General features: G+C 48.2%; 9 protein-coding genes across 9 annotated transcripts; 5 read left to right on the top strand and 4 right to left on the bottom strand.

The window, feature by feature from the left end:
* Positions 1-551: 551 nt before the first annotated feature.
* Positions 552-1619, top strand: L228DRAFT_236453 (NAD(P)-binding protein; the record flags this gene model as incomplete). Its single annotated transcript, XM_018330831.1, has 1 exon — positions 552-1619. One exon carries the CDS (start codon positions 552-554, stop codon positions 1617-1619), a length of 1068 nt encoding a protein of 355 aa, XP_018190903.1.
* Positions 1620-3053: 1434 nt separating this feature from the next.
* Positions 3054-4733, bottom strand: L228DRAFT_244165 (hypothetical protein). Its single transcript, XM_018331856.1, has 3 exons — positions 3856-4733; positions 3445-3776; positions 3054-3389 (listed from the first exon to the last, which is right to left on the bottom strand). The coding sequence occupies exons 1-3, from the start codon at positions 4672-4674 to the stop codon at positions 3221-3223; spliced, it is 1320 nt and encodes a 439-aa protein (XP_018190904.1). The 5' UTR covers positions 4675-4733; the 3' UTR covers positions 3054-3220.
* A 610-nt stretch (positions 4734-5343) lies between these two features.
* L228DRAFT_244167 (hypothetical protein) lies at positions 5344-6628 on the bottom strand. Its single transcript, XM_018331857.1, has 2 exons — positions 5661-6628; positions 5344-5596 (listed from the first exon to the last, which is right to left on the bottom strand). The coding sequence occupies exons 1-2, from the start codon at positions 6231-6233 to the stop codon at positions 5354-5356; spliced, it is 816 nt and encodes a 271-aa protein (XP_018190905.1). The 5' UTR covers positions 6234-6628; the 3' UTR covers positions 5344-5353.
* A 626-nt stretch (positions 6629-7254) lies between these two features.
* On the top strand, positions 7255-9424 carry L228DRAFT_244169 (hypothetical protein). Its single transcript, XM_018331858.1, has 4 exons — positions 7255-8393; positions 8464-8569; positions 8716-8946; positions 9208-9424. Exons 1-4 carry the CDS (start codon positions 7425-7427, stop codon positions 9270-9272), a joined length of 1371 nt encoding a protein of 456 aa, XP_018190906.1. The 5' UTR covers positions 7255-7424; the 3' UTR covers positions 9273-9424.
* A 1548-nt stretch (positions 9425-10972) lies between these two features.
* L228DRAFT_265822 (MFS general substrate transporter) lies at positions 10973-13177 on the top strand (the record flags this gene model as incomplete). Its single annotated transcript, XM_018334770.1, has 3 exons — positions 10973-11320; positions 11561-11970; positions 12070-13177. 3 exons carry the CDS (start codon positions 10973-10975, stop codon positions 13175-13177), a joined length of 1866 nt encoding a protein of 621 aa, XP_018190907.1.
* A 44-nt stretch (positions 13178-13221) lies between these two features.
* Positions 13222-15775, bottom strand: L228DRAFT_236458 (hypothetical protein; the record flags this gene model as incomplete). Its single annotated transcript, XM_018330832.1, has 4 exons — positions 13222-14613; positions 14702-15168; positions 15326-15410; positions 15470-15775. The coding sequence occupies 4 exons, from the start codon at positions 15773-15775 to the stop codon at positions 13222-13224; spliced, it is 2250 nt and encodes a 749-aa protein (XP_018190908.1).
* A 902-nt stretch (positions 15776-16677) lies between these two features.
* L228DRAFT_236459 (Xanthine/uracil permease) lies at positions 16678-18669 on the bottom strand (the record flags this gene model as incomplete). The annotated part of the gene is made up of 4 exons (XM_018330833.1): positions 16678-16996; positions 17054-18115; positions 18175-18563; positions 18595-18669. 4 exons carry the CDS (start codon positions 18667-18669, stop codon positions 16678-16680), a joined length of 1845 nt encoding a protein of 614 aa, XP_018190909.1.
* A 3625-nt stretch (positions 18670-22294) lies between these two features.
* On the top strand, positions 22295-24069 carry L228DRAFT_252354 (stearoyl-CoA desaturase; the record flags this gene model as incomplete). Its single annotated transcript, XM_018333682.1, has 3 exons — positions 22295-22532; positions 22595-23592; positions 23974-24069. The coding sequence occupies 3 exons, from the start codon at positions 22295-22297 to the stop codon at positions 24067-24069; spliced, it is 1332 nt and encodes a 443-aa protein (XP_018190910.1).
* Positions 24070-24613: 544 nt separating this feature from the next.
* On the top strand, positions 24614-25898 carry L228DRAFT_244176 (hypothetical protein). Its single transcript, XM_018331859.1, has 4 exons — positions 24614-24717; positions 24893-25155; positions 25238-25508; positions 25566-25898. Exons 2-4 carry the CDS (start codon positions 24946-24948, stop codon positions 25607-25609), a joined length of 525 nt encoding a protein of 174 aa, XP_018190911.1. The 5' UTR covers positions 24614-24717; positions 24893-24945; the 3' UTR covers positions 25610-25898.
* The last annotated feature ends 53 nt before the right edge of the window (positions 25899-25951 follow it).

The following is a 25951-nucleotide window of genomic DNA, read 5'->3' on the forward strand; positions in this document are numbered from 1 at the left end:
ACATTCTGGCGATAATATTTGGGAAGAGGGGCGAAGGAGAAACAGAAGTGACAGAGGGAATGGCTCTCTGAAAAGTGGCCATGCCATTTTATCCTCGACATGTGGGCCAGGGGACACGCCTTTGAACGCCTTTACAGGGCCTCCCTAGTAGTTATTGGTGCGTACAGATACTGTACAAGCCCCGTCAGACCGACCTACCGATGACTTCGGGCGTTACGGTAAGGCTCGTGAGATTGGTTACTTGTAGGGAGAATATTTCAAAACGGCGAGAGGAGTCGGATCAAAATCGATCAACCGTATTATTTTGGGGCCCTGATCTAATCCCATTTGGGCTCCGTGTTTCGCACGGAGTTGGTGGTAACTTGCCGACTTTTGCTCTTCTCACGGAGCTATGTTACCATGCAAAACTCTTATCCCTTCTATCGACATTGAGCGACAGGTCCAGACGAATATATCATGTAGATGAATTCTCTATACAAGGCGTAATTCGGCCATATCGATACAGCGCGCAGACAAAGTGAAAACCAAATAAACCACGGGGGCACACAGCGATGTCCACAGCCATTCAGAAAGTGATTCTGTTGACCGGGGCCACGGGCTTTATCGGCTTTCAAACACTCCTCGATGCCCTGCAGGCTGGGTTTCAAGTGCGATGCGTGGTCCGCAGTGAGGCTAAAGGACAGGCTCTCTTGTCCAAGCCAGCATTGCAATCGTACCTGCTCGCCGACAATGTCCCAGCCCCGCGCGTAGCAATTGTTGTCGTGCCAGACCAGGCGGCCCCACAGGCGTTCCACCAAGCTATCGTTGGGATCAAGTATGTAATCCATGTCGCATCGCCTCTCCCGCCCACTCAGCCAGGCCATCTCGATGCCGAGGCCGATTTTCTCGTCCCTGCCAGACGGGGAACCCTCGAAATCCTGGAAGCGGCGGCAATAGCCCCCTCGGTCGAACGTGTCGTTATCACCAGTTCGGTAGTGGCCTTTGTATCGCCGAAGATCTTCATGGGGCTGGAGCGCGCAGATCCAACGCATCCATTCACTCCCACCAGCCGCGTGCCACTGATGAGCCCGCCTTTCCCGCACGCGGGGATCGCCTATATAGCCTCCAAAGTGGCGTCTCTTGAGGCGACCGAGACGTGGATGAGAAACCACAAGCCGCAATTTAGCGTCGTCAATATCCATCCATCCTGGGTCATGGGCAGAGCGGAGTGTCTGGGGAAGGATCAAGATGGCTTGTTCAATACCACCAACCGGCTGGTCCTCAATACGATTGTCAAGGGCCAAGCATCACCGTTTCCCAAGATGATGCGGGCGGTTGTAGATGTCCATGATGTGGCCCGCCTACAAGTCGAGTCGTTACAAAAAGCAGATATCGTGGGATCGGGGGAATGTCGGAGTTTCATTGCAAGCATACCAGGTGCTTATGAGGAAATTCCAAGCATTATTCAGAAACGATTTCCTGAGGAGATTCGCAACGGTCGCATTACTATCTTGGGCGAGCAGGCGTCATTTCCTCTTCCGATTGATTCATCTGACACCGAAGTGACTTTCGGGTGGAAATTCAGGGGACTGGAGCGAATCGTCACCGATCTAATCTCACAATACATCGATCTTCAATAATAGAGCTATAATTACTACGGCTTTGCCCCTTGGCGGTTTGACAAATGAAATTCCTCAAACTAAAGACTATGAAAATCATATTATTATTTTTTTTTTTTCGGTCTTAAATTGTATTGTCATGCCAGGACCATTTCCCATTGTTGTTATATAGCCTTAAATCCGTCAGTTAATTATGATGGAATGGAGGAAGTGAAGGGGAGGTAAGGAATGTCAGCTATCTCACCAACTGTTTCCGTACTATAGCTTTAAAAACTAACTAAAGCTAGGCGGGGTATTTTAGTGCTGTAGAGCTAAATCGTTGGTCAAGCCAGTCCTCCAGGCTATAGGCCATCTGTTGTGTCGGGGCCTGGGGCCTCTACTGCCAACAACAACAACAACAACAACAACCACCACCATCACAATACTGTAGGTGCATGGTGGGGAAAAGTCGGGGTTTGTGGGTAAACGGGGTGGGGGGTTATTTAGGAATTATTACATGCTTATTTTATTAATGCGTGTGGAATTGCAGCCTCACGCTAAAGCAGGTTGACTAGCTTTGAAGCGGGCGAACGATGGGCGCCACGGGTCGGCCCATGCGAGGGACCAGGCCGAACGGTGGTACGATTCCCGAGGTCAAAAACAAAAATCGCTCACTAGAGAGGTTTAGCAACCCCTAATTCACGATTAGTAGCTACTCTAAAATGACCTCCTATTGTTTCGAATGAGGTTGTTAAGAATGAATGATACTATTTGTCTGTTATAATACTAGTATTACAATTCGTAGGCCGTCATTTACATTTTCGGGGAGGGGAGAAGGTCATGCAGTGATATTGTGGTATTGCCTTAAAGGATTTAGTCCTCATGCATAGTCTAATAATCGAGATCTGAAATGTAAGATTTGGAAAAAAAAATAATGCAATTCGAGATTGAAAATATTAGAGAGGGCTCAGCAGCCATTACGTTGTATGTTAACAATAAATTTCAAGTCGTCTACACATCCCAGAGGGTCCCTTTACCAGGGTTCCATATAGTTAGTTAGGCCAATCGTTTAGCAGCTTGACCTAGGAAGCCACACAGGGAGAGTGGGATCAGACCCTTTGAGGAGGTCGCGCGACTAATGCATGAATCCATGCAAATGCTAGGGAAATAGCTTTTTACTATGCCGATGCTAAGTGCTCCAACTACAGCCCCAGAGTGGGAGACAGAGTGCCGAGTCCGTCCTTCTCGCGGATCAACCTTTGTGGGGATTCTCGCTTGACTAAAGCTGGCATACGGAGTAAGTACCTACCTAGCTACGGAGTATCTTTGGGCCAAAGCGAGTCTCGCTTTCAGTCCATTTTCTGTCAGAATTTACAGAGTAACGTTAGTTTTGGTCAAGTGAGCTGTATTCAAGATACCTTAGTAATCCCCGTTCCAGTTTAGTAATGAAACGAGGTACCAGTAAGCGCACTTTCTGGGCTGGAGTATTCTCTGCTTCTTTCCGATTGACTTGACAGCTCTAACGATAATTCAAATTTCTATTGCCTAATCTATACTGGAGAGGATTGCCCGGCACGGAAAAAAACAGAAGGGGGGTATTCAAAAAGAGTTGAAAAAGTTAGGTCATGCATTACAAGCATCAGTCATACATCGAGATCAATGCCAGCGTAATGGAATGGATTAGCAAGTAGGTCGTCGGGCAATGGAAGGATCGGATCATGACGATCGGTGTTCGACGCCTCGAGATATGGGGAAACAGGAGTCATGTTTCTCGTGTTCAGGTCCATGAGGATGTGGTCAGATCGGGCACCCCTATTCGAAAGGTCAGCCTCAATTCAACTTGACGACTATCGTGGGGAAAATGTACGTTTCCGCTGGGGGTCCGCGAAGTCGGAGAAATTCGGCATAGTCAAACACCTTGTAATCGTTGGCAGCCAAAGCCTCCCACTGCGGTTGCTTTTCTGCAACGATCTGTGCAAAGCTCATTTGAAAATGTTCCCGAATGACAGGAAAGTGGGCAATCTTGAGCATGCTGTCAAGGCTGCAGGAATTGCCGAGCAAGAAAAGAGCAAAGGACCGCACGGCTGTACTGTATCCCTCTAGAATACCAAAAACAAGCTTTGCCGCCTTACGGCCATCGCTAGCCCAGTCCTTGGCCTTTCCTGGGTGTTTCAGAAGCTCCGACATCTGACGGTTTACCTGCAAACAAAATATCCAATGTGAGAACCCATCCGCAACGAAAATGACAACAACAACAACAAAGGAAGGAAAATCGAACCTTTTTCGCAGCAAGAACTGGCGAAACTCGTTCCTCTTTGATGATTCTCTCCTCTTCTCTTTTGAAAATTTCCCAGCTAAGCAGACCGTAAATAAAACCCAACGTATTGGAGACATTTCCAAGCCGACTTAGAGCTCGCGCAAATTGCACGCTCGACATTCCATGTAGTGGTACTGTAAGATATGAACCATTGTATAAGCCGTCGACCTGTGCATTGTGCTCCGCCATTGCTGGAGTAGGTTGGTTGCAAATAGCAGACAGTTGATTCTGGAGTCTCGTCATTCGCTTAGAGCTCCAGTCGGGGCAGTTATGTTTGGTTGTTGCATGAGAGCAGCAGTGCTGAACTGACCCAGAGGTTCGGTGTGCGTTTACGGATTGAGAAGCGTATACAAGCGAGTTTGCTATTGACGTAGCCATCGGAGACGCTTCCAAAGTGGGAACCCATTGAGAATTCCCTGGCTGCAATTGCATATTTGAATAGGGCCCTTGTTCGCAAGAAGGTGGCTCCAAATTGCTGCCGAAATAGCCATCCATCAGGCTCGTCGTAGAATCTGGGGTCATGAGGTAGGGTGATGCACTGGTTGTTGCTGTTGTTGTCGAGAGTGACAGTTGGTTGGAAACATCCAAGTCAAAATTTATATCCTCCAAGCAGCCAATCGTCTCCTCCATTTCCAGCAAAGTATCGACCCACTTCCGAAGAGTTACTCTGTCAGGAAGCGGTTGCTGGACAACAATCTCTCCATTTTCAATAAATGCCGACAATATTGTACCGTCAGGCTGCAATGTAAAAGAGAGCCCACGAGGAGTTGGCCGTGCCATGACTTGTCCGATACGTGTCTTCCGAATAATCTTGATTCGTTCGCGATCTTCTCTGGACTTGAAATTAAAAAAAAAAAAAAAAAAAAAAAATAGCTACCCACAACATGTGTTTCCTTTCCATTTTAAAGCCCAGCCACCGCGACATCTCACCAGAAGAAGCCTGGCTCTGCCAAGGTCGTCCCCTGAGCCTCAATTGACTGAGCCGGAGAGGTCAGGCAATCTATCGTTGGCGCCTGCCTGCAGATGTATGAGTAGCATCCTTGTTCAGGTTGGCCAGGGCTGCTCTACTCGTAGCAAATCCAAAATGATTGGCGGCCTGACATCCTTGTCGATTTTCACAGCCAGAATGGACCTATTCCGTACAGGGTTCTCGCGTACCAGTAATTTGGCAATGCCTTACACACTATTTCTTAATTGTATGGTTGGTTGATGTGGCGGACCCTCTCGGGTCCATTACGGAGCCCTCGGAATAGAGGGGTTCGTTCGGGCCCGTTTCGGACGAAGGGAGTAGTGTGTTCAATTCCATTTCCTTCGCTTAACTATTCGTTAGCCCAGGGTAGCTGGTTGATGCTGCCCCGTGACTAATGCTGCGCCGCAAATGGCCTTATACGATACAGCGAAATAGCTGCCCGGCAGCTCCAAAGAAGTAAATAAGGAATTGCAAGCATGGTACTCTTGATCATGTTTCCTGGGTGATTGGACCACGCTCCATTGCTTCTGCTGCATGTGCATTGGCGGCTTCGTTTTCTGTAATTATCTCATCTTCATCGACCCATCCGTAGTCCTCGTCAGAGCCCATGTCTCCATCTTCGGACTGGCTATCAGCAATCTCATCGTGCTTTCTTTTTTGTGACCCACTTGGGATATCTGGGGGCGCCGTGTCAGGTAGAGCAAGATTCGTCTCGATTTCGTGGATGCCGTCCTGCGCCTGTCAGCTCGAACAATTCTTTTTTTTTTCTTTCTTTCCCGGGCTATCAGTTCCATACCTGCTTAATCACAAATGGGACGGCCTTGAGCGCAAAGACCTCGTCGCGAGGCACTGTCCGCGCTATTTTTTGGACACCAGCATATCGGATGCCCTGCATACGATGGCCATCTCCATCTTCACTTTGGATTGTACCCCAGTCGCGAATCAAGACAATACGGCTCCAGATACCGACATCCCAATTATTGCCTCCGAGCATTGAAACGAGCCTGGCACTGCCTTCAAACCTCAGTCTAGTTGTTGTCTGATTGACAAGCAAGACGGCAACATTTCGGAGTGCAGCTAATTTAGACAATCTAGAGATCAAATCGCCCATGACTGCAAAACGGCGCCCAGAAGCCCATTGTCGCGCTTCAACCTCCTTTTTCGGTTTCGGAGTTCCATCCTTGTTTGTCGGCACCCGTTCATTGCCTGATCGAGGGAATGAGATATCAAAGAGCGTTGACACACAGTCGATTACAATCAACCCTGAGCCTTCAGATGGAAATGAGCCGGTCGGGTGCATGAGCAAGGCAAACAAGTGAGCGAGCCTCGGCGCTTTCCAGTACTCGAATCGTTCCAGCATATTATCCATTTCCGAGCCGTATAGTGCGGAGGGTAGATGTTCTGATGCTGGGACATGTCTTGAAAGGATCTGTCTGAACCGCGGCCCGTGCAATTTCGATGAAGTATCTGCAGAAGAACGTAAGATTTACGATTTCGTCTCGCGATCTGGCGGCAAGCCCGTGTAGACCAAATCGCTCTGGTCATCGTACCATACACTAACCTATCCAACTGACACGGTCTCCTGAACGAAGGGCATCCGTAGCTACTTGCGTACTATTGGTGATCAGTCAGCCAGGTGCATCTCATGTAATACATATATATATTCAGATCCGAATGCTGAAAATGTTGACAAATTGAAAATGTCTACGTACGCAAATGTTGTCTTTCCCACTCCCGGCGGCCCATATATCTCTGTGACCTGTCCCCGCGAGATGCCTCTCGCAAGCGGCACCTGCAGATGGTGGTATACATGCCCGCCACCCTGAAGAGCAGCGTCGAGCGAAGGTAAACCGGTAGAAATTGCCCTAGATTTCGGCGCTGTTCTGTCCTGCAGTGCTTGCGAGGCCGAGATTGTCGGGAGCCGATCTAATAAAATGTCAACCGATGCATCCTGGAGCAATAACTGCGATTGAGAACCTACGCGCCGAAGGGGGAGAGTAGTTTGAAATGTCCTGATTCTCCATCTCGGCAGAGGTAATCATGTCGGAAGGATCATTTATACAACGGCAGGACACGGAGTAACGGGCAGCTTTTCCGCATAGTTTACCGCATTGTAACTTGTTGAGATTCCCTACTCAAGACCAAAACAAATTCTGAGCAAAGTCAATACATTTGGGAAGAAATTGTTGGAAAACACGCGTTGCTTGCTGTTCAATAGATAGTCATAATATCGCTGTCGCGTTTAGAGCGGTGTTTCGCGCGGCAACGCGATCTGGCGGTAGTTAATTATCAGACTTAGCCTTATCCGCGATTAGTCAGGGCCGACATCATTGCAGCTCTCGTTCCCTACGATAAGAGTTGACCGGACGCCCTTTGACAAGAATTGCCCCAGTCATGGTTCAATGTCAAATTTACAGCGGGGCAGAGATTAATTTTCCCTACTAATACCGCAGAGCAGACGCAATTGCTAGGAATACTTCTCTGTAGAGGCAATTCACGTGGTAGGTCCGTGGTTTTTTACACACGCCCTGCCTTGTCGCATCCGCTACCGTCAGTCATCATGATTGCGCAACTGCTTAGAAGCATACCGCGATACGAGCTTTCAACGGAAAAGTTCCTTCTAGTTGTCTTCATCGTCGCGACTGCGCCTATCATCGTCTTATTTGCATTCGAATCTTCCCAGCGAAGAGGACAAAAGCTCCAGCCGCGAGGATGTCGAAAACTAGGCCTCCGAGCGAAGAGCAATATCGCAGACGAATATAACAGCGAGTACGGCAAAGCGCAGGAACCGGGCCAGGACAAAAATGGCGTCGAGCGCTGGAGAGTCAAGAGTCTCTGGATATACCCGATCAAAAGCTGTCGAGGAGTCGAACTCAATCGTGGCACGGTGGTCAGCACGGGAATGCAATATGATAGACAATTCTGCTTTGCGTTGTGGAAAGAGCGGCCGGCACAAAGTTCGTCTGTTGCTGCTGCTGCTGCTGCCGCTGCCGCTGCTACAGCTTCTGAGCCAAACGATAATATAGACTCCAAAAAAGGCGGGAAAGAAAAGGAAATGTACTGGAAATTCATCACGCAACGCGACCACCCGCTGCTTGCGCTCGTCGAGACTGAAGTCTGGGTACCAGACCCGGCATCGCCGGGCTATTCGCTCAAAGCACAAGACGTACAGGGCGGCGGCGTGCTGGTGATCAAGTTCCCCGGAAAGAGGTACGGCATCATTGGAACGCTGTTGGATTCCCTTTTCGGCGCTCCCCAGGAATCGTTCAGAGTCCCACTAGATCCGACTGCAGAGCAAATCAAAGCAAGAGGATTCACGAGGGATAATATGACTGTTTGGAAGGACTCGCCGCTTTCTCTAAAGCTCAATGGAGTTGTCCCGCGTGAGTTTGGCCAGTTTCTCCGGCTCAGCGAGACGGAGTCTCTTTCCCTGTTCCGCGTAGACAAGGAGCATTATAGAGAAGTATTCAAGTGCGCACCGCGCGCCGATGATTTGGGGTACCAGCCCATTACTGGCTTTGCTGATTCTGTATGTACTCCGGTGAAGGCTTTACTAGTTTCATTCATTCGCTATTCGTTATACTTGCTGACATTCTAAGTATCCCCTACACATCCAAAACCTCGCCAGTGTACGAGACGTTGGAGAGCGTGTCAAGTCTCAAGTCCCTAATCTTAGTGTCCTTCGTTTCCGACCAAACATTATTGGTAGGTTGTTCATTATGCCTCTGTTCCTTGTATACGTCCTTCTCTTTACTATGCGTCCCTTTTCTCTACTATTCGTCCCTTTCTTTAATACGTCCCTCTTCTTTACTCTCCTGGCATGATAACCACAGGCTAACAACCCATTGCAGTTACCGGCCCCGAAGCCTACGCCGAAGACTCGTGGAAGAAGCTTCGCATCGGCCAAGACGTCTTCCATGTATCTTGCCGCACGACACGTTGTAAGCTGCCGAACAACGACCCCGACACTGGCGTCAAGAACAAAGTCGAACCAGATCGCACGCTGCGTGCCTATCGATGCATTGACGAGGGGTCGCCGAAGCATGCTTGTTTGGGAATGATGATGGTTGCTTCGTCTCAGTGTAAGTCCCTCCCAATCGCCTCTCTCTCTCTCTCTCTCTCTCTCTCTCTCTCTCTCTCTCTCTCTCTCTCTCTCTCATTTACAATCAACCCTCTCTCCCCTATCCCTTTCTCTTGTTGCCTACTACCCTTTCTGTTCCTTTTATCTATAATTTTCTTTTCCTTTTTGTGTGTTAAGGGTGGTCGTGATTTTCCAACCCATTTCAAATGTGGTGTATATGGTATACTGTATACAAGTGAGCTAACTACTATATTCCAAAAAGTGAGCACCGTCAAGGTCGGCGACAAATTAGATGTCCTAGAAACAGGAGACCATTTCTACTTGTAATTCATTCATGATACCCGTAACCCGCTGTAACTAGACACATGGCCTACCGTCTACATATTTAGAGGTCAGGTATATATATTTACTATTTAGTAATTTCAAAAGTAGTCTACGCTATCAATTAGAAAGTTATAGATTTGAAAGCCCAAGGCACGCATATAAGAATTGACATTTTAAAATTCTTCAAATTTATCCATATCTCTTTTTTTTATTCTTGTTCTTAGTCTTATAATCATTTCTTGTTTATATTCTTGTTTTTATTATTTTGTTTTCGTTTTCGTTTTGGTTTTTGTTTCTTGTTCTTATTTCTCATTTTTATTCACTGTTTTCCTGTTTTTATTTCTTATTTCCCTCGTATTTTCGTGCCTTTATTTTTCCTTCTCATTTTTCTAGTATTTTTCTTGTTTTTTATGCTCATTCCCATTTCCATTTCCATCTTTTGCAACCCTTTCAGTCCCCCCCCCTTCAAAAACACTTAACACTTGGGAAACTGCGGGTTTTGATATATGTATTTTTCCATTTCCAATTTCCTCTTGCTGGCACATGAGGTCGCTGACAGCGTGGCACTCATATTTCGATCTAATATAAATCTATACCGTGTACCATGTCTGTCTGTCTGTTCGAAAGATAGCTGATTCGTTGATGTTAACCCTCCCCTTCGCCTTCGTCTTCGTCTTCGCCTGTCGTGTGTCCATGTCGTATCCTCTAACCCTCTCGTCGCCCCAGGGCCATGGAGCCATAGACCCTCTAAATCCGCGAGCTCGATACTCGTACTCCGTACACTGGTGACCCTCATCCCTATACGACCTACGCCCACTCACCATCTTTATATCCACTTTACCTACATTAGGTATATGAATAGCGGGCCTGGGGGTCTAACTGCGCTACCGGACAGGGCTCGGGTTTTAACGAGTCAATGATATCAAGATACCGTGCTAGCGAGTTAGTCGACATGTCAAAACCCGAATATCGTACAAAGGTACTTGGCTTTGAGCTTGAATTTGTACGCGGATGCTGTTTCGGCGTTTAACAACAACAATGTGCCCAGGGCAAATTACCTTCAAACTACTTTATAGGCCCGCGCGACTTTCTGAACGCACACAAAGTACACACATAAACGTTACAGTAAATCTACCCAAGGTAGACACGGACAATGAATTGACTGTCAAAACCCGAAAGGCGAAAAAATAGATTACTTGTAGAATTACTCCTACCCCTAGGACTAAACAATCTACCACTACTGCTACTACCACTGCGACTGCGACTGCTATTGCCACTGGAATTGCCAAACAATGTATTACCGCAAAAAAATGTAGTACACGAATGGAAATAAACATAAATAGAGATGCCCATCCCAATACCAAATCCCAATACAATACCTAATACCAACACCAAATCCCAATACATCATACATCATACATCATACACAAGACTAAATTCGCAGTATCCAATACAAAATCCAAGAAGCAACACGCAGTACCAATCAGTACCAATCAGTACCACCTACCTGGAAAGCAAAAGGGGCCCCGGCATACGGCATACGGCATACTTCATAGTATAGGATACAGAGGTAGTCAATCCGGAGGAGTCAAGACAAAAGTACAATCCATTCGGACGAAATGGGTCTACATGCAGGACAAAAAGAACAAAATGTACAAAAGGGACTAGGACAAGATGGACAAAAAGAAAAAGGACAAACGACAATGCATCGCGTATCCGACTCCTTTGATGGCTCCGACAGCTCGGCATCTTCTTTGGAAGAGGGGCGTCTAGATACAAATCTAGCTCCAGATCCAGAGGAAAATCCAGATCAATATCCACAATCGGCGCATCGTGGGCAAGATGCACAAATACAGGGCGGTATTCCTACTCAAGCACAAGTACATTCGTCTCGTCCTGGTGGAGATGCGAGTGATATAAGTGACATAAGTGAAGGTGAAGATGGGACGGAGGAGGAGAAGGGTCGGGAGGAAAATGGGAATACTTCTACCGCCAGTCAGACAGGAGAGGAGAAGGAGAAGGGCGGAATGCCGAGTAAAGACCCGAATTTGGTACGCAATTTTCCAGAACCGTGTTATTCTTGTATGAAAAGGAAGGAAGCAGAAAACAACTTCCGCATGCCCTATTCCTGGAATGCTTCGCTTTTTGATATCATATTGTGTTCGCACGTTTTGAGTATTATCACACCGTCTATTGACAGTGTTGTCAATACTACGAAATGCAGCAACCAAATGATAATCTTTACTCAATTATATATGTTACCCAAGAGACTAATACATTACAACGAGCAGGTAACATGGTCCAGCCCATCCGACCCTGGCAACCCGCAAAACTGGTCACTTGGTCAAAAATGGGCAGTAACGTTCGTCGTCTCCCTGTACACATTCATCTCCCCCGTCTCGTCGTCCATGATTGCGCCTGCGCTGGGCAAACTTTCTGCAGACCTGGGGATCCATTCCGAGACCGAGGCGGCATTGTGCATGTCCATCTTCGTACTGGCTTATGCCATTGGCCCGCTGGTGCTTGGTCCGCTATCCGAGGTGTTTGGCAGAGTGTACGTCTTGCATGCGAGTAATGCGTTTTATCTGGCCTGGAATCTGGGATGCGGGTTTGCGACGAACAAGGGGGAGATGATAGCGTTCCGCTTTCTGAGTGGATTAGGCGGGAGTGCGCCACTGGCTGTTGGTGGAGGTGTATTAGGGTACGTCAAAACCTGCAAGCAAGCAAGCATGCAAGCCGTGGTTGCAGTACTTTTCTTTCAGAGCATGCGACTGATTTGTTTGAATTGACGCGCAAACAGAGATTGTTGGTCCCGCTCCGAGCGCGGCAAAGCAATGGGAATTTACGCTCTTGCGCCGCTTCTCGGGCCAGTTGTTGGTCCGATAGCGGGCGGGTTCATTGCAGAAAAGGTAACATGGAAGTGGGTATTCTGGGCGACTAGTATTGTTGCAGGAGTGGTGCAAATTATTGGACTGTGGTTCCTGCGAGAGACCTACGCTCCGGTCCTTCTCAAGACACGGGCAGCACGACTGCGCAGAGAGACGGGCAATGGAGGACTCTACACAGCATTCGACTCGGAAAAGAAATTGGCCAAGGTGCTCGGATCAGCAATGATAAGACCGTTTCGACTTCTCGCCACCCAGCCCATTATTCAACTCATTGCCATTTACATGGCGTATCTTTTTGGGACAGTCTATCTCATCTTGTCAACTTTCCCTCGCGTATGGCAAGACGTATATGGGGAGAATGTTGGCATTGCTGGTCTCAACTACCTCTCTCTGGGCATAGGCGCTTATGTTGGTGCCCAGAGTGCCGCCCAGTTAAATGACCGCATCTATCGAAGGTTATGTCGCCGCGGCACCGGCAACGATGTTGAGAATTCTGCGCCTGACGCACAAAGCAAAGGTATCGCTAGTGAATCAAAGTCCTCGACCAAAACGTCCGGAGTGATGAACTCCTCAACCTCACCAACAACAAAAGCAATCGGCATCCCGCCCGGAAAACCCGAATACCGCGTCCCTTTAATGTTTGTCGCCTCTGCACTTATTCCGATAGGCCTCTTCTGGTACGGCTGGTCGGTCGAATCACGTCTTCACTGGATCATGCCAAACATTGGCGTCTTCATCTTGTTCGTGGGAACTATGGTCTGTCTGCAATGTATGCAGACGTATATTCTTGACAGCTATACTCTGTTCGCAGCAAGTGGGATAGCTGCCGCTGTTGTGTTGAGGAGTCTCGCGGGGTTTGCATTCCCCTTATTTGCACCCAGCCTATATGCTGCACTGGGCGACGGCTGGGGAAATAGCGTACTAGCGTTCATCAGTATTGGGGTGGGAATTCCGGCGCCTTGGATATTCTGGTTTTGGGGTGAAAAGTTGCGGTCCGTATCCAGGTTTGCTGCTGGATAAATGGACTTGCTGCACCCCTATAGAAGCGGTCTAGAGAGTTCATTTTACTGTCCCATCTCATTATACACACCCCTCTCAGCATCGTTAGAAAATAAAAGATCATGAACAAAATCTTCCCAGGGCGTCCATGCGGGATCAGTCAAGGTTTGCTGAGGAATCTCCGTGGCCACGCTATCGTTGTAATTTGGCTCGTAAGCGATATCATGATCATAGCCGCCAGCAAGCGCGTTTCCAGTTGGAATGAACGAATCTCCCGTCATAAATGACTGCATTGGAATGGCGTCTGTTGTATGAAGAGAAGGCATGGCCGAGGTGAAGCGTGCTGTGCCAGGATCCATATCGATCTGAGGTTCCATCCAAGGATCATCAAAGTCAGTGGATATAGGTGGAAGATCCGATCTAGTCGACGAGGATGCGCTTCCCATTTCCATCGTACAGGCTGTTTCCGGGCGAGTCTGATCACGACCGATAGGGTTTTGTATCTGCCCGGCACCTTCTTGTTCAGAGCCCTCTCCCAGAACCTGTTTCACCTTCTCCCGTGTCCGCGACATGAGTCTCTTCAGTGGTCGCCAGATCCTTCCTTCCCTGGATGTTAAAATGGTCTCCCTGTAATGCTCAAATGATGCCTCAATCAAAGGCCAAGCGCGCCTCAGCAGTATAATGTCTTTACAGACGTAGCTTTCTGCAATCGCAATAGCAAGGACAGGCCATCCTATGGTCACATGCCATCTAAACGCCTCACCTCGAGGGTCTGTTCGTATAATCGCTAACTTTTCTAAGACCACAGCAGCTAGTTGCAGACAATGAGAGCTCCCTTGCACCCGTGGAGGGGCTCCGCTGCCGCCCCGATGCAATGGACGTAGAGCAGCAAGTTTCATTAATGCGATAGTGCATCGCGAGCCGTGCCAAGCCGACCAAGCATAGCAACTGGTGTTGGGGTCACAATTCTGAAGTAAAGCCATTGTTTCTTGCTCAAAAGCATTCGCGTACCGCTGGCGAGCCTCCCAATTGAATTCACCAACATTGCCTGAACCCTCTGTGTGTTCCACTATGTCGGGAGTGCTCTCAAAGTTCAATAGACGGCCATAAAACTGAGCATGGTATCGCACCAAAGCATGTGTCATGTCTGTGAGATCATTCCTATCAGGAAGTTCTATCATCGTGGACTCTGGTCCAAATTCTGCGTCGTTGATGTTTCGGGGCAAGGAAGGTCGGGGAGAGTTCAGGCTGACGAGAGGCTCCGAGGCCTGTTCAAACGAGGTCTGGGCATCTACCTGACATAGCGTGTACCACAATCGTTTCCGCATCTGCTGTTCGAAAAAGGATTCAGATGGTCGATGGTCGTCCATCTGGAGGCGCAGGGCGCGTGCTATTCGGAAGGCAACAGGAAGGAGTGTCCATGCTGCACGACTATGGCCCTGCCGGCGAAAACCGGCCTGTACCAGTTGTCAGCACGTCACTAGAATTCTTCACTAAAAGATGACCGGGACAATCGAAATAAAAACCGAAAGTAGGCAGATTTACCAAGTACAACACAAAAGACTGGAGAACAGTGATATCCTTGGTAATGATTAAGCCTGCTCGTTCAAGCGCCGCCTCGCAGGCCTTCCGATATTCATCGGCGAGGATATTCTTCTCCGCTTTAAGCAAAGAGATGCATTGCTCCTCAGTCATGCTAATGATCGCCACGTAGCAAACGGCTGATCTGAGAGCTTCGGAAGAAGGGTGACGTTCCGTATAATCCAGATATCGTTCTCCATTACGCATAAACCTGCATAAGGACGGTCGATGAAGGATCTTAAGAATCGGATCCACATGTCGTAAATAGATTCCACAAAGAAGACTTTGAACATCTTGGGACAGCGGCAGATCCAAAATTGGAGTCTTAGGGCTTTGTTCAGACTCGGCATCCCTCGCTGTAATGCCAATAGCTGCACTACCAACGCCATAGTCGTCCTGATCCTCATCTTCTGAGTCCTCAGAGCTTAAAGCTATGACATCACGTAATCCACGAATCTAACAAATGTCAGAATTAAAGATTGGCACAGAAAACAAACCGCAAATGAGGTCGAGTTGTAATCACCTCATTAACAAGATCGCCCCAGAATTCCTTTGCCATTAAGCTTCCATCTCCAGTTTTCCCCATACTTTGTGGTGCGGTCAACTTGGGAAACCCGCTGCCATTTGAGCTTCCTTCGCCAGGGGGAGATGGTGTTGATGTCATATTCACATCCTAGTTCTCGCAATGAACATTATTTCCGTGTGATCATTTGACTGAACAGATGCAAATACCTGATCAATTGATGGAGTGATGACTGGGGTTGAGGATGCTCCGAGGGATTCCCGGCTCATCACAAAAGCCTCCAATCTATCGAGGCGATCTCGCAAGTCATCATTTCTCGACACCTTCTGAACGTGACGCCCTCTCGGCCTCCTCTTGCGGTAAACAGGAATACACGACACCCCGGTTTTCGTACAATTGGTACACGGACTGAGTTTATCGCATTTGACCTTGCGTTCGCGACATAGCTCGCAACTGAGCTGTGGTATTTTATTTCCTTTGCGCATGATCGAATGCGAGCCTGACTGGCAGTCCATGGTTGGACGAGAGCAAAGAAAGACGAGAGTGGCAACTATGTAATGTGAAAAGACGGCTTAAGCATTCAGCTATACAATGAGCAAGAGCTAAGAATTAAGGCATCACCGATACCCTTGTCATCAAGGGTTCAAAACGAAAAGTGTAGCGTCAAAGAGATCATGTAGATGTGCTGCAAATGTATCTAAAACCCAGTCATTTCATTCAATGATCGTAATGATTCACCAGCACTCGAAATTAATCCGGACATCAAAAGCAGGTCCGAGGGCTCCTTCCGCTAGAATGATCCACTCACTCGGTTCGACTGCAGGTACAAGAGAGTCAGTTCCATGGGAGCCTTGATAAGCGAGATCGCATCTCACTTAGCTGAAGGATGCCCTAAATAGTTATGGACGACGGCCAAATCATTTGGGATATTCGAGCTGTCAATTTCCCAATGATGTCATTATGTTCATCATCGTAGTTATAATACCGCCGTTGCGCTTTCACGGAGCATATATAGAAACGAGTCAAGCAAGACAGATCTAGAAACAAAAGATCGAAGTTTTCCATTTGAACTGTACAAATAAAAAGCTTCATGTGTACAGAAGACAGTCATCTCTAGATATACGCATGGCCATAGCCTAACCAATCAACTGAAACCTTCTTTAGAGATTTTCATCACAGGTTATATGCTCAGTTTCGCGGGTGGGAATAAATACAAATAAATTTTCGAGGCCTTCATTGGACAAATGGCAACGCTAATTATTGAAAATTCGGGGAATCATGTTGAAGGGCAAAAAAGACAGTCATAAGATGAGCGGGTGCATAAGGCCTTTAGGGCTCTCATGTGTGGCTAATTTGAAGAAGATCGAGGCATCATGGCCAGATATCGTGGAAAGAAACAGGTCAACTTGCATTGAGATCATCCGTTCTTGACGGGCTCAATCTCACTATGCGAGTGGTTCTGATCGGAATGCTGATCCAGATCTCGGCCTTGGTCTTCGAGGTCTTTCGGGTGTCGACGAATTTTCGCCCATTCTTCAGTGTCGGCCACATCCTCAGCGTGAGCCTCAAGGGAGGGCAATTCATCCACCTCAATCTCCTCCTTGAGGATTAAATTGAGAATAATGGCAGAAAAAGCGGTGATGGCGAACCCAGTTTCCATAACAAGCACGATAGCATTGAAGAATCCCTGCTTGGCATGGTTGCCACCCTTGTACGTAAAAACATGACTAAACCAACTGAGGGAGAGAAAGTCAGCAGGCTGGCAGTAAAAGTGGCGACAAGGAATAACTTACTTAGGAACCAAGGTGGCGCCGAAGCCTAGTGACAGGCAGACCGTGAAGATGAAACGGGTGCGACGAGTAAATGGCACGGTAGAAATGATGCGGAGACCAGAGGCAACGACGGAGCTGAAGAGGAAAGTTGTCATGCCGCCAAGGACGGGCGAAGGAATAGAGGTCAGAGCAGCGGCAAATTTGGAAAAGATGCCCATGACAATGAGAAAGAAGCAACAGGCGTATCCAGCTTTACGGTTCGCACAACGAGTCAGAGCAATGACACCGTTGTTCTGCGCAAAGGTTGACATGGGACCCAAGGTGCAGAGACCCGCCAAAAGACCATTCAATCCATCGGCCAGAATGCCACCTTGGATACGGGAGTCGAAGATCTTGCCGTCAACTTCAAGTCGAGAAACGTCGCAGGTAGCAGTAATGTCACCAATGGCTTCCATCATTAAGACAATGTATACTGCCAGCATGGGCAGCACTATAGGACCGTAAACTGTGAGCGGGAAAGTACGGACCCAAATGAACGAAGCCACGGGAGCAGCATCAATACTTGAGTGACTGAAGTATCCACACGCAGCGGCAACGATGCAACCCACAAGCAAGCCAATAATGACCGCGCAGGATTTCATGATTGGTGAACCGAACCGCTCACAGATGATAATGGTTACGAGAACCAAGAATCCAAGACCGATGAATTCGGCGCTACCCCAAGGAAGCGCATGCGGCGCACCCACCGATGGGCAGAGGGCGTAAGGACCCTGGGGATTGGAGTAGCACAATCCGCTTCCACCAGCCCAATCTTCGAAGCCGGATTGCACAAGCGAGACACCAATGAGCAAGACAGTGGGACCAGTGACGAGAGGAGGAAAAAGCCTCTTCAGCAGCTTCGGGGGCATGAAAGAGAGAAGCATTTCCAGCAGCGAGCAGACAATGCAAGTGCCGATCAGGGCGCCATATCCCTGGCGGCAAGGTAGCCGGGTCCCGTCGCTGGCAGTAGGGCAGAAACCGGTTTCATACATTAGGTTGAATCCTCCGGAGGCGACGGACAGAAGAGCAAAAGAAGTGCCGACGCTGTTCAGAGTATCACGTCAACATTACAGTGCGACATTCGTAAAGAGAGCATGACATACACTGATATAAGCCCAGTTCCGATATAATATGGAGTGCGCCAGATATGGAATCGAGTTATTTGAACCGCAGAGAGAATACCGCACACAATCAATGATGTGGAAACTAGATACTGAGAATCTTGTTCGTCGAGATAGGCAAATCCTTGGCCAGAAATGATGATGTTCGGAGTGATCACACCGGCCAACATAGCCAATGCATGTTGAAGACCAAGCAACAGCGCAAGTAGAACCGGCATGCTATCATTGAGGCCGAAGAAAGGAGCTGCTCTTCTCTCTCTTTTCAGAAAAGGGATATTCGGGCGAAAGAGGAACCCGTAATCGTAGTCGCCGATTAGACCATCCCTGAGGACAATTAGCAAGATATGCGCATTGGCCGCACCAGAGCCGTTCTATTATTTACTTTGTGGTAAACGCGCGTACCAGACGTCGCGCCTTGTCTCCAAAATTCCTCCTGCGACCCATGTCAGGCCCAATCTGATCTGGTCCCTCAGACATCTTCCTAGAACTTGGCGAGATTGTCAAATAATTGACGATCTGAAGGGTACGGTAAAAACTCCAGGAATAGTTGAAATCCGAAATATCAGGCAATGGCAATCATAGATATAGGAAGATATGCCGTCCAATGCTTGAGCGGCTGATAATGCACACTGGCGTCAGAGATCGAGGATCTTCCAACCCTAACGCGAACGCGGGTCACCAAGGGCGAATCAGAAGAAGCAAAAGGTTAAATGTCAATCTGATCGAGCTTCAACCCTGCCAAAAGCTAATGGTAAAGAGATAATAAGAAACCAGCTATGAGCTCAAGAGCACACGAAGCAAAACAGACAGCATCCTCTTTTATAGAATATACGGCGCCGAAATAAATTTCAAGGGTGGTATACGTGAACGCGATATGTAATTTTGATAAGTTTTGTGGAGGTAGCCGACGGAACTACGCCGTTCTCGGAGCCCAGATCCACTGGCAATGATTATATTCGACCCAGGAAAACACGAGCTTGAACCGAGACAGAATACTCGTAATACCGAGGATCGAAGCCATCTGGAAGAGTTCGACCAATTGTTCTTTGCATGGAAATCTCAGAGGGTTTGACGGCTGTCGCCGCACTGATAAGGCTCTTCTCTTTTGGGACTACTCCATGTGCCTTCCCGCGCGCTACCCCCAGCAAGGGCGCATGGATGATTCAGCATCCCTCGGTCACCTCCGATGACTTTCTTTCAGAGAGATAAGAAGAATGTCCGAGGGGTTCCAATAAACCACTGGGATGAAGGTACACTTCAGATTTCTTATCACGAATTGCACGACCCTCTCAGGTCCTTTTGCATCCAGACTTGCGGCTGTATATTTTCTTCCTCAAACCCTCCGCAATGTAGTCTCGAGAACATGCGCTCTGTGGGGATCCTCATGGCTCGGCCCGGGATCCGCAGCCAAAATTGACGTTGGGTTTATCACCTCGATCGGTCTTCGGCGCGAATTTGATTTTGCAGATGTAGCTGATCATGAAACTGTTTCCAATGATCTATTCAACGCCGTTGTGGTATGAACATTCTGTGCCTTCCCCGTCAGCAATGTCTAGCCAGGGCTGCAGAAGGACATGGTGTCTGTATCGAAATGAGGTAAATATTTATCCAACACCAAAATCTTCTCGGCGAGTTCTTTCAGAAATGACGTCAGCACAGTTACTCTCTTCATGTAGTCAGTGATACAGAGGAGCACGCTCGTACATTCCCAATCTACCATTCTCGATGCCACAAGCTAACAGCTGGAGGCAAGGGCTGCTAAGTCAGTTTTGTTGCGATAGAGATGCAACACATGAACAAGACGAACATTGCGAGTTTCTTTTGGAAGCCTTCCAAGATATGGTCATGTCCGTACCTTCATCAGCTGCATCACAATCTAAAGGGCGACGAGGTCAAGGTTGAGATAAGGTTATTTGGATGTTCAGGGTCTGGCCTAGACTATATATTATAGATTTTAGAGCAAACAATATAAAGGGACAAGCTCAAATCTGATCACCAGTTGGTCACGGCACTTGGACCTTATGTTGCGTAAGAAAATCATGGTGTTGTTGGGGAAAGTAATAAGCGTCGGATGAGAGGTCTCCTCATCCGACCTTGCCCCATTCATTCTCTACCGATTTGTTAAGAGAGGTCTGTCGATACCATTACTCCCGTCTCATGCGGGTGGATAATCTCTCTTTTGCATGGTCTATAGATTGCGCTTAGGTCTGCGCCTTTCTCGAGCTGTGGACTTTGGAGGGCAAAATTAAAGTCGCGATTCGAGTTTTTCAAACACACCAACACATTTATGACTTGTAATTCTTGGAGTAGTTCTAGTCATATCATTTATTTTTGTTTTACCAAGGTAATTTAGCCATTTGACAGAGTACATTTCCGTGGTACTTCAACTTTTCGTGGACTATGGTAGGAGGGGTAACGTACAATTCAGGTACAGTTCTTAACCTCATGTCTGCATTTTCACGTGACTTTATGATCAGATAAGATTAAAAAAAAATACAACCAATGGTTCTTCGAGGAACAGTCAGCAGACAGCAGTTGAGCCGGTTAATAAAAGATGCTATTCAATTAGCTGAGAATTCAGCTAACCCTGCTACCTAGAATGAAACAATGACGATCGTTATTGCTATCATGTGGGGATAATTCACATGACTGAACTTTATGAAGTTGCACCACTTGTGACCTGCCGGAGAACAGAGTTCCGGGTCGGCGCTTGTTGGGAACGACTGCTCTTGGTCTCAGCATGTCCCACCTCGAGGAATAGGTGGGAAGTACGAAAGTGCTTGGAGAGGTACATGGAACGTACTCGGTCGGCGTCGCGCCACCTTTGCTCACATGGAGACAACACTAGAAGCGAGGAAGTAGCTCTACCAAAAATTTTAGTACCGACAATACCGTAAAACTTGCTCAGAGCGGCGGCCGGGAGTTTTGGGAAAAGGTGGGGTCGGAAGTGGTTGGGGCCAGAATGGGCCAAAGGAAGAGTCGACGAAGGCACCCGAGAACCCAGAAAGACCCTTGCTGCGTTTAACGCCACACGCCTTGTAGCGCCCGGTCGGCTCTGATCTACAACCCTGGTTCGAAAGGTGGATGAAGGGCTTCCAGGGCGCAAAAACGTCGAATTGGAGAAAAGGTACAGCAAAGCCTCAGACAGCAGCAATTTCCCATAGATGAATACATTCTTTTGCAGCAAATGATTTTTCCCCGATAAAATGGGAAATTAAGACGTCGAAATCATCTGAATGGAAGAAAGATTCTTGTGTGCTTACGGATCCCGCTGATCCATCGATAGAAGGAAGACTATCAATGGCTGGAAAAAAAAAAAAATCAAAAAAAGCAAGTGGTGAGATCGGGATCCGAAGACTCTTGAGACCCTCGTGAGGTTTGCTTCTTTGCCCTTCTCTATCGAAAGCACGCTTACCACATTTAGTAACGAGCTGAGATCACCTTCGTCATGGCAGGCTGAGCAGATGCAGGGCCCTGAAGTACATGATTGGATCGCTTGTTGCCCAGATGGGAAGGGAAGACGTTGGGTCTCAACAGAAAATGTTACATCCCCAGCAGAGCCCCTTGGAAAGTTCTGTGAGAGGAAGCTCCCAAAGCTTCACTACAGTAGATTAGTTTCTCCTGGCTTCTCGCCCGCCCCAAATGCTACAGTGTATATCGTTGCTTCCCCAGTTTTTGGCGGACAAGCTCCAATGGAATCTTTCGTAGGAATGTGGCCACGCTGCTGACCTTTTCCCAACTCGGGCCAGAAAACTGACGACGACTCACACCACGCTGCTCTTCCATTCGTCCTTGTGTGCTTTTGGTGTTTGACACCAGCTCGTCTTTCTTTTGGTCCGTCTGCTTCACCTCGGCTGCCCATTCTTCGTTCACCGGCCAGGCGAAACCCAACCCCCGATCCCCACTCACACCGCCCAAAGCCTCTTCTCTTTTTAAAACCTCCCACGCTTCTCCTTCTTTTCTTTCCACCAGCCCCTCTACGTTCGCCTCAACCCCTCTCGTTCTTTTCCCTTCATCAGTCGGTGAACTGCCTTTCACCTTTTGTGCATCTGCACTCTCTCTCGCCATGGGTGCCGCAACCCAGGACACCAAGGGCTCAAGCATGGCTAAGACCACTGAGCCCAACCGGAACAAGAGATATGATCCTGCCAAGCCTCATATCACCGAGACTCCTTTGACCCGATCCAATTGGTACAAACACGTCAACTGGCTTAATGTCACTTTGATCATCGGAGTTCCTCTTTATGGCTGCATCCAGGCTCTCTGGACTCCTTTGCAATGGAAGACTGCCGCCTTTGCGGTTCTCTATTACTTTTGGACCGGTCTTGGTATCACCGCAGGTGAGACGAAATTGATGGATACAACTGGAGGACGATGAGACGATGGCTAACTCCTACCGCAGGCTATCACCGTCTCTGGGCACACACTTCGTACAAGGCTCGCCTGCCTCTTCAGATCTTCCTCGCTGCCGTGGGTGGCGGTGCCGTCGAAGGTTCGATTCGATGGTGGTCCCGCGACCACCGTGCTCATCACCGCTACACCGACACCGAGAAGGACCCCTACTCAGTTCGCAAGGGTCTCATGTACTCTCACATTGGATGGATGGTGATGAAGCAGAACCCCAAGCGCATTGGTCGCACCGACATCTCTGACCTCAATGACGACCCGGTTGTCGTTTGGCAACACCGCCACTACCTCAAGGTCGTTATCTTCATGGGTCTGATTTTCCCCATGCTTGTTACCGGCCTCGGATGGAACGACTGGAAGGGTGGCTTCGTGTACGCTGGCATCCTCCGTATCTTCTTTGTTCAACAGGCTACCTTCTGCGTCAACTCCTTGGCCCACTGGTTGGGAGACCAGCCTTTTGATGACCGCAATTCTCCTCGCGACCACATCCTGACTGCCTTCGTCACCCTTGGAGAAGGCTACCACAATTTCCACCACGAGTTCCCGTCTGACTATCGAAACGCCATCAGATGGTTCCAGTATGACCCCACCAAGTGGTCCATCTGGGCGTGGAAGCAGCTTGGTCTTGCGTATGATCTCAAGCAGTTCCGTCAGAATGAAATTGACAAGGGCCGGGTTCAGCAAATGCAGAAGAAACTTGATCAGGCGCGCGCCAAGTTGGACTGGGGTATTCCTTTGGATCAACTTCCGGTCATGGAATGGGACGACTACCAGGAGCAGGCCAAGAATGGCCGCGGCCTCATCGCTGTTGCTGGTGTCGTCCATGATGTCACCGACTTCATCAAAGACCACCCCGGTGGTCGAGCCATGATCAACTCGGGAATTGGCAAGGACGCTACCGCCATGTTCAACGGTGGTGTATACCTGCATTCCAATGCTGCACACAACCTCCTGTCGACTATGCGCATTGGAGTAATTCGTGGCGGATGTGAAGTTGAGATCTGGAAACGTGCTCAGCGGGAGAATAAGGATGTTCGCTATGTCAAGGACAGCAATGGACATGCCATTGTCCGTTCAGGTGATCAGGTCACCCGCGTTGTTGAGCCCGTCGTCACTGCTGGCGCTGCATAGATTCTCCCGGATCCCATTTTAACGGTTGACTGAAATCGGGGGGCTTCATTGGCCAGGAGATGGTCGTGCTCAAAGTGCTCTGGCCATAATTACTAGATCTTCTCGTCTCCTTTTTCCGTTGCTGGCGCCCAGGTTGGTTTCTTTTCTTTTTGGTTGGGGTATGGGACTAGGTGCGGGGGCCCGCATCATTCTTTACTGTGTATTTAGAGCGTTTCTCTTCTTTCGGATCATGTCGCTCTATAGATTCGCCAGAACCTATCAGATCGGTGTATCCACAATTTCATAAAGCATATTATTTCAAACTACAATTCTTATGTTCACCAAAATGGAGAATTTTGAAACGACGAAATTTTGCCGCACATAGAAATAACTTCTTGGTGATAATGCAGCGTTTCTCGCTACGACCCTGTGATTTTCCTTGGTTTTGAATGACGTAGCGATTGGCAATCAATGATAAGATAATAAAATTTAGATCATAAAGCAATGTGTACAAGTATGCTCGAGAAGACTGCTCAAATCTTATATCATCAAAGAGCTCGATAAAGATCATTCAAAGAAGAATCCCACTCGATCCTGTGGGTGATTGAGATTTCTCACCGCTTTGATACCTTTCGTGCGGCGTACTATAGGACCAAAGTGAGAGGGTCGATGAGCCTAGTACAAAAATGGAAGCATTATGAGCCCTGAAGTCGCCTCGAATGCGCTTGACTAAGTTGCCGCTCCCCCCAAAAGTGTAATTGGGGGAAGAGGATTTCCCGCCCGGGCTGATTGTCGGCTAAACCTCGAACGGTAGTACAGCAACGCACAGTTGTGACGGAAGGGTTGCTCGGTTTCCGGTGCGGAGCGAAGCCAGTCTGCTCCGTATACTCTGCAAACATTGCAGAGAAGAACGAGCCATTCTTTGCCCGCCGACGCTTGAGCTTCGGCATATTCTTTGATTGAATATCTGAGATTGCCTTAAATCACAAGGCTCTCCCTTCGAACCCAGTAAGTATTGCGGCTCTCCGTGGAACGTCTTGGTATGCTGGGCTTGGTCTTGGGAAGGGTCGCGCTGCGGTTTCCATTGCAAACCCCCTCGTCAAGAATCTCAGATCCACAACTCTATAATCCCTTAATACGCTACTGTCGTCGACACACCGTTTGCTAATCTTCTGAACTGCAGCATAGGTTTGACCTTGCCATCCACGATCGACTTGTTCCCCATATTCCCTCAGGATGGCACCACCTCGTGTGAGGCCTGCCCCAGATGACTCGCGATCCGAAGCTTCAAGTACAAAAGAAAGAGTCGGTACTTCGTCAGGTCAGAAGGGCCGTCGCAACCCTATGTCTTCCTTAGCTGCCAGCACGTTAGCAAAAGATACAGCTGCTTTTGCCAATACTGCCACTGGGGTACCAGTAGGTACCGCAGCTCCCGAGTTGACAGGAGTAAGATACACTTTCATGGACAGTTATGAATACGGTTCTGTTGTTATACGCAGACTCGCTCTAATTCGTTCTTTCTCTTCAGTTACACTGGCCAGCGGTCGATAGAACAATGCTTCATGCCTACAGATACGCTTATCGCCTCAAGACCCCGTCTTCGTTTGCATCGCACGGAAACCAGATTATCCTTTCAAATCCTGGTATTGGGCGCTACTCACCAACAATGGCTCGCAACAAAGAAAGGAGACGGGTCAGCAGGGAGCAATTAAGTACGGCTGTGCGAAAGAATTTTAATAGTCTTGGTATACAGGAATCAGAGGTCGTTGTGGATTTCCTTTACAAGGTTAGGTGGCAAGGTGAGTCTGCATACCTGCACACTGGCGCTTCGAATATACTGAAGAAAGACGCCTTAGACAAGAGTTTCCGGATGAGGTTTGCCCCAACACGGCCAAGATAAATCAGTGCTTCTTCAACTAAGAGTACTGCTCTTTGGGATTTAATTGCGGGAGTTTCGGTTGGATTCACGAAGGAATGATCAATTTCAGGCGCACTCTTGATTCTAGGAGATTGAGCATATCATGGCGCAGAACGATACCGGTTGAAGGCTGTAGTCCTTCCAAAGGGTGGTTTATGATATTGTATCCTGTATGATGAGACCTGCACATATGATACCGCTAGAATTTCTTTTCTCTTTCTTCACTGCTGTTGATTCGTAAAGAATTTCAATTACCTGGAACTGCACACGCTGCTATATGAGATTTCATCCTAAAAATTGATTCTTCCATTTGGTACAATCCTC

Source organism: Xylona heveae (assembly GCF_001619985.1).
Source record: "Xylona heveae TC161 unplaced genomic scaffold L228scaffold_2, whole genome shotgun sequence".
Classification (NCBI taxonomy): domain Eukaryota; kingdom Fungi; phylum Ascomycota; class Xylonomycetes; order Xylonales; family Xylonaceae; genus Xylona; species Xylona heveae.